Source organism: Gekko japonicus, unplaced genomic scaffold (genome assembly GCF_001447785.1).
Source record: "Gekko japonicus isolate JY-2015 unplaced genomic scaffold, Gekko_japonicus_V1.1 scaffold652, whole genome shotgun sequence".
NCBI classification, from domain to species: domain Eukaryota; kingdom Metazoa; phylum Chordata; class Lepidosauria; order Squamata; family Gekkonidae; genus Gekko; species Gekko japonicus.
The window spans coordinates 555,834-569,909 of record NW_015173143.1 but is presented as its reverse complement, the minus strand read 5'-3'; the positions used below and the strand labels follow the sequence as shown (position 1 = coordinate 569,909).

The window sequence follows — 14,076 nt, the reverse complement described above, 5'->3', positions numbered from 1 at the left end:
ACCTCCAAAATATGAGCTGAAACAAGGTCTCCAGAAACCAAATCTTTCCCACATCCTTCCCTGCAGTTCCTCTTTAAGAGGTGTCAGCATGGCTGAAAGAATGAAGTGGCTCCACATTGTTTGCCTGAACTATTATGTGCTTAACATTTCCATGACAAAAGTGCCACTCGACTTCTCCCCGATTAATGCAGCTTGAGGGCTCTTGTCCTCCTTTAATAAAACATTGTTGAAATCATTTATTTAGAGTCCCTGGTTACTAGTGGGAGAATGACCATCTTTGTGCCAAAATATAGTGTATACAGTCCACTATTTTGTAGTAGATCATTCCATTATTGGAGAAATTGATTAAATGGATGCCTTAGAAAGTATTTATGCTAATACTGCATTACTAGTGTCATTCAGATAGTCAGTGTGAGGCTTTTCAACTGTCTACCACAGCCAATACCTCAAGTAAAATACAGTAAGCCTGCATTCACACATACTGTTCTTTGAACTGCTTCTTCTCCTATGTTAACCTCCATGTTAACTATTTCACTTCTGTTGCATTTGTACATGCCGCTCTCTTGCAGTTTACCTCCTCCCAATTTACCTTGGCCCTTGCTTGGTGCCAATGCATATCGAAGCCTTGTGTCTGTTTAATACTTTATTGTATGGCACAAGGGAATATGCTATATGCCATGCCCAATTATTTCTGTCTAAAAGGACAGAAGCAATGAAATCCCCCATTATGCCTGTATTATCCCTTTGCAAGAAATTCCCCCAAGATTGCTCAGAAGCATTGCTGTAACTAACGTTTCATACAGAACCACCATTGGCAAAGAACAATTTTACAACTTTAGGGGTTTGTATCATGGTACTTGCATGAGTAATTCCTTTTTTTTTTTGCTGTTGTGAACAAGTTGTAATTTGTTAAGGGTCGCCGATTTCTCTAGATGAAAACTGTGAGTGCTTTAAGATTTGGTTGTGTTTGCATGAGAACTGGTAATTTTATTGTTATTATTTTACATACAGGGAACACAAGAAGTCTGATAGTCCAAATTTCTCCTAAAATGCACTAGATGGGATTGTAAAAAGGTAACATCCATCTTGCTTTCTTAGTAGTTGCCTCCATATATCAACCTTCTGGTTTAGTGCAGATATAGTTTGGAAAAAAATGAATATTTTGCGTGCCAGATTATGTGAGATTCTGTAAGCCTCCTCTCCTGCCATATCATCTCAGGACTGGAAAGAAACTGGCAAACACTGGTGGATTTACCTCACCTAAAAACACACTACTTGATTTGTTTTCACAGCTTTTATTTTTCAGGTGATGTATGTCTGCCTACGTATAGTGGTATATATTGTTTAAAATAAACAGAGACCTTATGTTATGTCTATTGTGAGTGTGTACAAAAGCCTTGCAGCGCTCTTGGGTGATCAGTGAAGCTTGAATCTCCCTCTATTTACTGTATGGTCACTGTCAGTTCAATGAACTGCCTTCTTGTTCTCCACCATTGTCTCACACTCCCTTAAACATTTGTCACTGAAGTGCCTCCAAAGACAAATAAACTGTCACTGAGAATTCAAACCTGATAACTGGGAAGAAAGGGGGCACAAGGGGACCCTGTGGATTATTTTACATGAAATTGGGAGGGGTGAAGGATTAAGAGGGAGGGAGGGAGAGAGAGAGGGAGGGAGGGAGAAGAGAGGAGCTTTCTCTCCCCACTTATTTTGTCAGAGGAGGGCCAAGCCTAGAAGAACTTTCAAAAATCCTGTAAAAGCATCAGCCAAGTGAGGGCTACTTTTGCTTCTCAAGATACAAATGATGCACTTGGCAGGCCTCACCTGCTGTCCAGATTGCTGACAAGAGTTGTGACTGAGTGAAATGAACAGGAGGGGTCATGTGAAGTCAATAGAAAGTGTTCCAAGAAGCCATGGACAGTCAATGCCACCTTCAGCAGAGTTATACCCTCCTAAGCTCATTGATTTCATTGTAACTCTGCTTAGGATGGCCTTGTATACGTCACCTAATATAGGCGTAAGAAGTACAAGATGGTGAACAATTCATGCACCAATAAGATGTTGTTCTAAAAACACCTAATTTCCATTAAAAAAAATCATGACATTAAGGCAGATGAGAGCCAGTATGGTGTAATTGTTGTGTTTATACAATCATAAGAGTTGGATGGGGTATCCAAGGTCATCTAGTCCAACCCCAATGTTGGACTAGGATCAAATCCCCATGAAATGCCATGAAATCTCACCAGTTGACCTTGGGCCAGTCACTCTCAGCCTAACCTACCTCACAGGGTTGTTGTTGTTGTGAGGATAACGTGAAGGAAAGAGCAATGTTGAAAGCCGCTTTGGATCCCCGCTGGAGAGAAGTGTGAGGTATAAATATTTGTATCTGAACAAGTTTCACAGAATGGAGACATGTGCCATTATGTTGCTTGATTTCCTCCCTACATAGTTCAGACATGTCTCTGCTTTTACTATTGCCTATTAGAAAGGAGATCATAGGGAAGTCAGATTTGTAATCTAAGAACCATTCTTTACATTAAAACAAATTGCATGACTGTACAACAGGCAGGACACATACAGAAAGCAATAACAGATTCCTACACAGAACATCACAGTGCTCAACTTATTCCAGGCAGCTGCTTTTGATGGAAGGTTCTCAAAATCTTGAGTTCATTGGAGGAATTAATTATCAGTCCTTTCTATTATTCATGTATGTATTGTTAAAGAAAACCATGGCTCAGCATTGGTTCCAAAATTCTTTCTTACCAGGAATTTTTTTCTGTCAGGAGACCTGTGTTAACAGGAAGCTGACAAATTATAAAATATATTTGACCAATGAAAGTCTGAGAGGACATACATTGAAGATTGTCCTTAAACAGCATTTAGTTAAAGAAGCTGATTCCATTTACAAGCCTTCCCCCTTCCTTTTTGTTCTCCTCTTCACACAACCGATTTCAGTTTTAACAATAGGTTTACTCAACCATTCAGGTGATCGTAGAAACAAATTTAGATCATAGGCACACACTTGCAATCTTGCTTGATATCACAACTCCTTTGCGTTGTTTTTTAAAAAATTGTCTATACATGTAAGCTTTGGTGAAATGATGGAGAAACTGGTCTAAATAAAAAGGGTGTGGGAAATGTGCATGTGGTGAAAAGAGCAGATGCTATAAAAAGAAATTTACAATGTAGTTAATCGCCTCTAAACAAGTAGTAGGCCTGCTTTTACCTTAGCTTAAAAATGTTAAATGTTAACTATGAAAACATGACAGTGTTTGGTGACCCTCCCACTCCTCAGTCAAGGTTTATTTGTTGTGGCTTTTAATCTTCTGACTTGCCTTCCAATCACAGCGTTGAAAAGGAAAAGTTTTAAATAAACAGGGTGAATACTAGATAAATAAACCTTTTTTTAGCAAGTGCCTAGCTTGGCACAGTTCAAACGCAATCCCCTGGAGGACTCCACTCTCTTTTGTGTTAATGTTTAAAAGATTTTCAAATGCCGGAGTTTATTCTTACTGCAAACATTTCTATTTACAAGGTCAAGTGTATCAGCACTCGAGACAGCTTAAGAGCGTAATTATTTATCTAAGGGCGTTTGAGTGTAGATCAGTAGCTCTGGCAGAAAACCAGCCTGCAGCGGGCTGCAAAACAACTGCTAAGGACAATATCAGACAAGGCCTTGTCATTGTTGATCACCCATGCTTATGTCTGTCCCCGTCAGTATAAAAGAAAGGTGAAATGGTTTAAATTTCTGCAAGCACCTGCGTGCCTGCTCCTGGAATATCACTTCTGCAACCACAGGAACAAGTCTTGTATACAAACACTGGATTTTTTAAATAAATCTGGTGTCAATGCTAATTCCTTACTTCAAAGAATATGCTGCGACTTACAATCATACTTCTGTATAAAGATAAATAGCATCACTGGAAAACAAACTTGGAATTCTTCTTCTCAGCTTTAACACTGACACATTGCCATGCCAGCACAGCTGAAGGCTAAACGCCTAACCAAGTTCAGTAAATAGATTTGTTGCCAAAGCTACATTTAGTTCTTTTAGGTAATTATTTATTCAAGGCAGAGGAACTGCCAATAACCACTTAAGATACAATAGCTAGTGATTTCAATCCCACTGAATTCCATAGGGTTACTTTAGAGTAACAGTTCAGAAGACTGCAGCCTTAAATAACTACTTCAATTTGTGTTCAAATCTCTTGCCATTTCCTCCAGCTCTAGAAGGCTTCCTAGAGCTGTGTAACATCTGGAAAACAACTACACCATATTAATTCTTTAAAAAATCTCTCTTTACTAATTTACACATAAAAATACACAAGCAATAGATACTTAAAACATAGAACCTTTTCACACATTCTATAAAAATACAATGTTTAAGGCAGTTCAGCAAGGCATTTATACAATCCTAAAAAGTTCATAAACTCTCAAAACAATAAGGAAGTTAACTTCAGATCTATAAAATACACTGTACATATGATCTCTTTTTTCATGGGAATTAACTGTTGCTTGTATCCCTTTACATATCAAATGAGATCTGTTTCTTAGCAAAAAAAGTAGATGAATTTAAATTGCAACTGGGGTGCAGTTAAATCTTTTAATTTCTTCAAAAATAAATTATTCCCAAAGTATACAATCTATAAAATTCTATATACAACCTAGAGCGACTGGTAACAAATCCCAGTTTTAAATACATCTCATATAAGATTTACCAGAGGTCAGCCCCCTGATAGGATCAGAGGCAATATAATTTTCCAGGATATTTTTACATACAAGTCCAATTTAAAAAGTGTCTTTTGAAGATGGCAGTGCAGAGCTCATTTAAGACAAAGGTTGCATTGTTCAGTACAGCCAACAGATCAGCATTTTCCATTTTACCCTAAGGTTGAGGTGGAAGAGATGTTTGCTGGTGAGCTTTTGTTGTGCAACTGTGAGTGTGCAAGGACTGCTTCAGACACTGCACTAACACATCTCTGTAGAATAAACATGAAAATGGTTTGTGCCTCATCACTGGGACAATGGTGCACACATCTCCTTCACTCTCTGTATACAAGCTGGGAAGCCGCAACTTACTGTGGCTTCCTACCAAGTACAAAAACACTTAGTAATATTGACAGATGCATCATAATCACATGTGATGAACTCTGTGTGCTTTTCACGCTTTATTCTACATGAAAAGGTCTGCCTTTGAGTTAACATCTAACACCTGTGAAAAGATTTCATACAACCTGCAGGTTTACTCAAGTCTTTTTGTTCTCTCCCCCCTCCCACAATAAAAAAGAATCAAAATTGAGTTTGCTTTCTGGCATTATTATGAATGCTGTATATGCAGGCACAGAGGGGTTAATTTCCAGTTGACAACTAGTTCTAACAAATAAGGCATTCGTTTTGGAGGCACTCTCAGAAAAGCCCAGCTCTTTCTTACCTTCACTGACAACAGCTTTCATAAACAGCCATTAGCACAGTCACCATTTGCATGGTGGCACTAAACCTGCAGCAGCTTTGCCAACTATTTTAATTTTTACAGTCATTTCCTTACTGCTAAAAGGCCAAAGGGCAACAAATTGCATAGCGCTCACTGAAAGATGCTTTTACACCCATTTCCCCTACACAAGGAGAGGACAAAACCCATATATATTGGGAAGCTGCAACAGGTACACACACTCAAACACTGCATGTACATGTATGACAAGAGTATGAACGTTGTCTCCCATGTACAGAAAATGTGTGGGACCATGTGTATAACAGCCCTAAGGTTGCAATCCTAAACTCTTATCAACAGGCCCCACTTCCAAGTAAAAACTGTTGGAATTGAAGTGCCCAGGAACACATTCCACAGTCCAGGAATTTCATTTAGAACAGTGGCTAGTTTTATATATATAAAAAAGAAACCCAATACAGTACCACCCTTTCAAATATGATTTTGAAAGGGAGGGAAATGCCCATACACAGATAACAGAGATAAATATTTATACAGAATAAAAGAAGACATCCTCCACAAAGGAATGTCCCAGGGAAGGTTCACGGAAGGGGTAAAGTTCCACTGAAGTCGTCAGAGGTTTGCTTTCAGGCGCAGCTTCGTTCTGGAATTAAGGCACACTGCTTTAAAATGAGCATCGGTGCTAGAAAGAGATACATGGGGGTTGACTATGAATCCCGTGTCGATCCAGCGCAGGCGAAGGCAGCTTTGTGAGAAGGTCTCCCTTCGTCTTCCCCTCAAAGAAGAACACGGAGCCCGGCGGCCCTTTGGCCGCAGCGAGGCCCATGTGGCCAGCCCAGGTTCCCCAGAAGAGAACCGCGGCGGCGGCGTGTGTGGCTACGAGAGCAGCAGCAAAATGGAGGCGGCCGCCAGGAGAGTCCAGAGAGCGAGGCGACCCGGGCAGGAGCCGTCCCCCCCGCTTATGCCCGTTCCGGCAGCCGCCGCCGCCGCCACCTCGTCGAGCTCGTCCCGGCTCCTGGGCGGGAGCTCCTCTTCGTAGTCCTCGTCGTCGTAGTCTTCTTGGGCCCCGTCAGAGGCGCCGCTGCTGCCCGCGCCGTTGGCGCCCACGTCGGCCCCGAAGCAGAGGCGGGCCATGTTCTCCTTGACCGACTCGCAGATGGGCCGCTCGAGGCCGTCGCACACGCAGTCGTTCAGCAGCAGCGCCTTGGGCACGGCCATCATGTCCTCGATGACGGAGCGGCACTGCTCGGTGCAGCGCATGCCGTTGAAGAGCTTGCCGCAGTAGGCCATGTAGCGGCCTAGCGCGGTGCTGCACCGAGTGTCCCAGTCGCAGCGCCGCCGCGCCTCTGTGCAGCCGATCACGCCGCCGGCGCCGCCCCCCGCGCCGCCGGTGCGGGGCAGGCAGGGCTCAATGGCGCGCTTGGTGGCCCGGCAGTTCTCGTCCTGGCTGCAGTCGCAGTCCTCCAGCGCCGGGCCCCGCCTGGTGCGGTTGAGCTGGATGAGCGCCGAGATGCAGTGGCTCGGGCACCGCCGCCTATTGGAGGAGGACGCGACGGCAGAGCCGTCCCCCGCGGCCATGAGCACCGGCGCGCACGCCTCGGCGTACTGGCTGTAAGCGTAGCCGCAGTCCGAGTCCTCCTGGCACTGCAGCATCGCCTGCCAGCAGATCAGGCGGCGGCCGTGCGCTCCGGGAGGAGGGCAAGCGGCGCCCAGGAGCAGCAGCAAGAACAGCGGCCGCAGCGGGGAGCCCGCCGGCAGCGGGAGCAGCCCAGTCCGCCAGCGCCGCCCGCCAGCTCCTCCATGCCGGGCTCCCACCATCGCGAGCGGCTGCGGGACAATCGGGGGCGGGAGGGGGACGAGGCGGCGGCGGCGAGGGGGGCGCAGCGGCTGCCGGTGGGAAAGTTGGCCAAAGTCCTGCCAAGTGTGTGCATGAGGGTCGCCCTCATCAATCCATCCGCGCGGCGCCTTCTTGGCCTGGGAGCGTTTCGGAGAGCCCCAAAGCGGCGCCTTTCTCTCTCTCTCTCCCCCTCTTTCTGGCCGCAGCACAACAGCCTCCGCCCCCTACGCCCGGGCTTGGCGAGGCCGTGAGACGGTCAGTGGAGCCGGGGGCTGGGGGGCGAGGGGCTCCCTGCTGTGCTCATGGTGCTGCCGCTGCGGCCGGGCTCCTTCTCACGCCGACCTCCTTTCTTTGCTTGTCGCGGGCGGCATCTCTCCGCATGCCACCGAGGCCGGGCAAGGCTCCCCTTGGTCAGCTGCAGCCCCGGCTGGGCTCCGAACCGCGCGCTGCAAGCCGCCTTCCCCCTCCGGCGAGCTGCATAAGAAAAGGCAGCGGGCTCGAGGGAGCTCCTTTTCTCTTCTTCCGCCTGCTGCGGCTTCTCTTGCCGACAAGTCCCGCAAGCAGCTTTCTCTGTGGAGCCTTCTGAGGCGGCTGTTTCCTTTTGCGAGGCTTTAAATACAAAAGTGCCCTCCAAGTAGCAGCAGCAGCAGCGTGCTCTGATCAGGCCTCATTATGCATGCATGGAAAAGCAAACAAACAAAAAAAATTAGCAACGCTTCTTCTCCTTTTACACAGCCCCCTCAGCTTGAGCACTCCGGCTGGCTCGTTCTTTCTCCTTTTCTCCACTTTTTTCCCTCCCTTTGCTCGGCCCCTTTCCCCTGCCTTGCCACTTGCTATTGGTTCGGGCTGTTGTTGAAGCTCCCCCCCCCTCTCTTTCTTTACGATCTGCTGGAGAAAGGGGAGGGGGGAGGGGGGCTAGTGGGCAGCTCACATTCAAAGCTTGAAAGGAAAGGCTTAAAGAGATTGACAGCAGCCCCCGAGGAGCCCCTCCTTTCCTTAAGGAGGCTCCACCGAAGAGCTTACTGGAGTGCGGGGGACGACAGAAAAGTGAAACTTTGTCCTTGTTTGATGCTGGCGCTCCGATTTGCAAATGATAGCGGTCGGAAGGCAAAATGTGGCCCGGGAATTATTTCTCCATGCGAGAGGCTAATTTTTGAAAATTCTCCCTAATAAACGGCTGCTGGCTTGCTTGTACTTAAATAGCTTCCAGGACCAGAGATCACTCTGCATCCCGCCCAAGGGGGGTTGTGTGTGAAAGTGTGAGTTGATGGGGGAGGGGGATGGAGTCAGCAGGGCAGAAGTTTGCCGAAGACATAAGGGAACCTTCAAAGGCGATGGCATGGCTGCCCGCTTTAATCCTCCTGATGGACACCTGTCCGTTTAAACCTTCAATTAACACAAGAGTCCAGAGTTCCTTGCGACATCTGTGGGGGACCGTTTGCCTCATGCTTCGCACGTTTAAAATAAAGTGTTTGCCGGAGTGCGAGTTCCGTGAACTAGACGATGTGGGAACTGGAGTTTGGAGCACAGAAAGGAACTTTTCCTATAGGTTAACTTGAAAAGTGTTCCGTTTACAGTTTTAACATAAGACCTTTAAAGACTGAAATGCTAGTAATGATTTCTTGATCGCTGTTAATGTGGTTGAGAAGAATTTGGGGGAGGGGACCACCAGATCTCCAGCACTGTATTCATGCTGTATTAAAAAGCCATATGGCTGAAATAACTCCAGGGATGAAAACTTCCCACAGGATAAAGTTTTGAATAACTGATTGGCTGGAACTTCTTTTAGAACTACCTTAATTTCAGTGTTGCACCCACTTTTGACCACATGGGGCATCAGTGCTCGCTGCCTGTCAAATATTGGCATTTTTTAAAACCAGAAGTCTGTCAACTCCAAGTGTCATAAAACACAGACCTAAAGCTATCTTCCAGAACTAAAAGGTGCTTGGGGGTGGGGGAAAATGATGGCTTTAAATCTCATGTTAATATATAAATACCCTACAATTCAATCTCAATCTAACAGAATCAAAGCGTGCACTGTATTGTGAATATGGCTTTACACTCAAGACATTTTAGGCACCTTTTCTTTAGTTCTTCTATATGTTCTATTTTACTACTTGGACTTGAACCTGGGAGGCTAAAAGCTGCTTCACATGCTATGTACTTCTTATATAAAAACGCTCCTTATAATGTAGGAAATAATATACTACCTACCTCTAAATTTCATGCAAACCATCTATATTCCAGTGCATGTAAATAAGAGAAATGCATGGATGTGTAATCCTTATATGTGATGATACACACACAGTGTTCACATTGTTTTCAGCATGGAAATCCTGTGCACAAAGGGTGCACAGTTCATTAGGTTCAAGATTGTTGTGTTATGGACACAAATCTGCAGCTGTGGCTGTCACTGGTTGTGGTTGGTTTAAGCCACAGTTTGTTGCACAGCGCTGGTGAGTCTACCAGACATACACAACAACCAGAGTTTGTTGCCAAACCCCAGTTAGTCTGCTGCTTGCCTTTGTTCCTTCCTTCAAGCAGAATCCCCAGATGCTCTCTTAAGGGCCCTTGGATTGACCAGCTGGTGACAAAACTTCAGTGTGTATGCCGCCTACTTTCACAGTAAGTGGACAGAAAAGCCTAGGGCAAGCTGAGCCTCCTCCTCCTTCCTCTTTACTGAGGATCTTCTCCCTCCCCCCCCCCTTTATTGTAAATGCATTCCCTAAACTGTAATCTGACATAAAATGGATCAAAGTGATGTAGGAACCAGGTGCAGGGTTCCTTTGTACATAACTTATTCTGTACAAACGTTAATAGCTATTTTGGAACCACATTTACATCACAATGCATTGCATGTATTGGTTTTCTACAGTTCTCTCTTCAGTCATGTACTATATGATACCAGTATGTCTGCAAATGGCGTGACTGTGTAAGGAAATGCTGCTATAAACATGACTATGGCTTGATCTACCAGCCTCAAAATCTCTTCCTTGTTCACAGCTGACTTGCCCTGCAATCCTTTCTGTTTGTATTTGTTTCTTCTACTTCAGTTCTAGATCCCAAGTGCAAATTATACACAGAAATTCCACAAAGCATGCCAACTGCCCTCTGTCTACTGCTGGTAATTGCAACCCCATTTTCTTTCCCCCCCTCATGTCCGTGGCAGTGCTCAGTTTCTACAGTGAAGGATGCTGTAGTAACAGTCTTTGATCTAGAAGACATTTCCCCCAATTTCAGATTTGTATGGCCATTTTATTTATTTATTTAAAATATTTATACCCTGCCTTATTTCCTTAGCCTGAAGGTAGTTAACAATGCAACGAGTGACAGCCTAACAGTCCATTAAACAAGCAACCTAACATACTAGATCTGAGACCTAATAGTCATAAGTTATTTAGGCTAGCTGTAGCTCTTATTCACTTTCCTTATGTCCATGCCTCTCCCCCTTCCTTTGAGCTGTTGGAACATTAATTGTCTTGGCCAAGGGATAGTGAGTTGAATGCATAGGTGGAAAAGCAAATGCTTTGAATGCATATCGGTGCTGAGATTTCAGAAATTCTGCAGTCAGTTTCGAAAATATGACAAATTGTTGAGGACGGAGTTATAATTTGTTATTGCCTTTCTTTATTCACAGGTCATGAACACATGTAGGTCACTTTGGTATGTAGGTGACACAATCTTTGGAGCACCACAACTCAGCTGTTACACAATATTATATTAGCTAAACAGTGTATGACATGAAAGTACTTGGGGAAGGATGTTTGTGTCAGGCTTCCCAGTCAAGACACTCAACAACATTCCTTCAGAAGTTTCAGTTTATTGAGGACTAGTACTTAGGACATCATGAACTCTTGTGTCAGGAATGGGGGGATAAGAGCTAACACGTATAGATATACCCCCTTCAAACTAGACCCCCTGATATAGTGAAACCAATAAGCAGGCACCTACCCATGACAGCATTAGCTGACAGTTTGAAAAATACAGTATTCCAATGCAGACAGGAGGTGGCAGATAAAGGGGTGGGAACTTCCAAAGATGGCCATTGTTTGGCAAGGATGCTCACTGTTTATCTAACTTCCATAGCATCCTGAGAGACCCAGTGATGCAAGGAACCCTATTTCCTCCATGTCTTTATCAATATTGTGAAATACTAGATCACTGAGGCACAAAACTGCAGACTGGTCTGGGTTGTTACATGATGAGAAAATTGACTTGGCTTGCATAACAGAGATGTGGTTAGAAGTTATTGTATGTCCCAACTAACTCTGCCAGGTTATGTGGCCCTCTACCAACTCTGCATAGGTGGCCAGGAAAGAGAGGTGGCTATTATCCTCTGTGAGTCCTTCAACTTCCACAAACTTCCAATGGAAACTATCACTGGTATTGATTATTGATATTAGGAACTAAGGAGAGGTTAGGCACACCAATGTTTACTGGATGCTTTGTTCTCCAGTAGGCATCTTGCCTGACTTGGCGGAGATGCTCTTGGAGACACCTAGACCAATTGTTCTGGGGGACTTCAGTATTCATGCAGAGGGTACTTTGCTGGGGCTAGCCCAAGACGTTGACTGCCTTGGGCCTCTCTCAAATCATGATGGGTCCAACACATGAAAGGGGCTACAGCTTGGGCTTAATCTTTTGCACAGAGCATTTGAGGAATGGTCCGGTTTCCGGCTGGAGATTCGGAATGAACCATGGACTGATCTAGTACCTACTCAAGGCAAGGGTGAACGTGGTCCCAACAACCTGCAGGAAAGGGGCCCCATATAAAATGGTACAGACATATAAGCTCAGAGATCCTACTAGATTCTAGAACAGGGGTGTCGAACTCATTTGTTATGAGGGCCGTATCTGACATAAATGAGACCTTGTTGGGCCGGGCCATGTGTTTCATAAAATGTAATGCCAGGCAGTGGAGATATAAATTTTATAAAGAACACAGACAAACACAAAGATTTTTAAAACTTTAAATAAAACATGCTTAAAATACTAGCACTCTTGCAATATTTTGTCTATTTAACAGTCTCTGATAATGGACATCTCTGCTCTGAATTATTGCATCAAAATGTCTGTGCTGTAGCAATCTGGAGTATGCTGTTCAGGTGTATATATATGTAAGCTGCAAACCTACTTTTGATTTATTGACATTTATTACAGAAATCTCATGCTCAGTGTTCCTAGCCTAGGATCCAGGGGAAAACATGAAATGTCTGGGCACTGCAACCTTTTGTACATAATTTTATGTAGATTTTAATTGTATTTATGTGTTAAATTGTGTATTGATTGATGTGAGCCGCCCTGAGCCTGCTTTGTGGGGAGGGCGGGGTACAAATTAAACCAATAAATAAATAAGTTGCTTCATGTGGTGGTCAAGAACATGAGAAGGCATCCTAACACAAACTGAGGGCCATGTATTTGTCTACAAAACTATACTCTTCCCCGGAGAAATAACTACAACTTCCTACAAAGGGAGTGAACTTGGTCTGGACACACACTCTCAGTCTAATCCACTTCACTGGCTTTTTGTTATTCCTCCTCCAAAATAGCTCACATTGCTTTCTTACTGAGAAAGACTGGATCATGAGGGCATGAATACAGTGAAAACGGGGAGGGAACCCAGTTGCACCCAGGAGAGACCTGGCATAAAGAGCACAACAAAACACACACACACAGAGTAGCAAAGCACACAAAAGCTCATACCTTAAACAAAACTTTGTTGGTCTTAAAGGTGCTTGATATTTCTCCTGTGAAATTGAGACAGCCTTGTATTTGTCCAATCCTACAGAATCCATCTCAGCTTTGAACTCCCTCCTAGATATATTTGGAAAAGTATCTGGTTTGAGGATCAACTCTACAAAATCACAGATCATGTCTTTTCACCTTGACCAGAATGAAACACAGTACATTAGAGATAACTTCACATTTCAATGGGTACCTAAATATATAGACTATCTTGGTTTAAAAATTCCAAAAAATCCAGCAGACTTGTTATTGTTGAATCACCAAGCGATACATGCAGAAGTTAAAAATAATTTGGATAAATGGGCTAAACTAAATTTCTCTTGGACTGACAGATTTAACCTCATTAAATCTTTTGTATTACCGAAATTTATATTTCTTTTCAGAGCGGCTCCAGTAGCGGTTCCCGCCTTCATGATCAAATCTTGGCAAACAACTTTGCAAAAATTTCTTTGGAAGGGGAAACCGCCCAAAATTCACTTCAAAACCCTCAAACGGCCTAAATCTCTAGGTGGGTGGTCACTCCCAGATTTATTCCTTTACAATAAGGCTACCTTGTTAGCCAATGCGATCAAAATGTTAAGAAACGTGTCCAAACCTACCTGGATCGAATTACAAGATGACCTCTTATCCCCTATCACACTAAGTGATCTTCTTTGGGACCCCATCAAATTACATCATATATCATCTCTTGAACTAGGTATTCTGCTTCCCTCAATACACGCCTGGAAAAAACATAAAGAATCCCTATTACCTAAAATCTCTAGATACACCTCATATTGCCATGAAAGATGGTTTCAAACAGGCATTTCACATAATGAATGTCTCAAATGGAGACAAGCAAATCTAACGCGTATTGTCGATATAATTAAACCTTCTGGCATTCTGTCTAAATTGGAATTGGAAAAGAAATCAAAAATCTCCATACCGTGGTTTTTCTATTTCCAAATAAGACACTACTTACACTCAATAAAAGCTTCAGAGATACTAGCGTGCCCAGTGACCAAAACTGAAATGCTACTACGTAATCCTGACAGCCAATACAAAG

The 14,076-nt window shown here is 44.0% G+C and overlaps 1 protein-coding gene across 1 annotated transcript; it reads right to left on the bottom strand.

The window, feature by feature from the left end:
- Window positions 1-4,620: 4,620 nt before the first annotated feature.
- Window positions 4,621-8,073, bottom strand: GAS1 (growth arrest specific 1). Its single transcript, XM_015422301.1, has one exon. It carries the CDS (start codon window positions 7,265-7,267, stop codon window positions 6,326-6,328), a length of 942 nt encoding a protein of 313 aa, XP_015277787.1. The 5' UTR covers window positions 7,268-8,073; the 3' UTR covers window positions 4,621-6,325.
- Window positions 8,074-14,076: the final 6,003 nt, after the last annotated feature.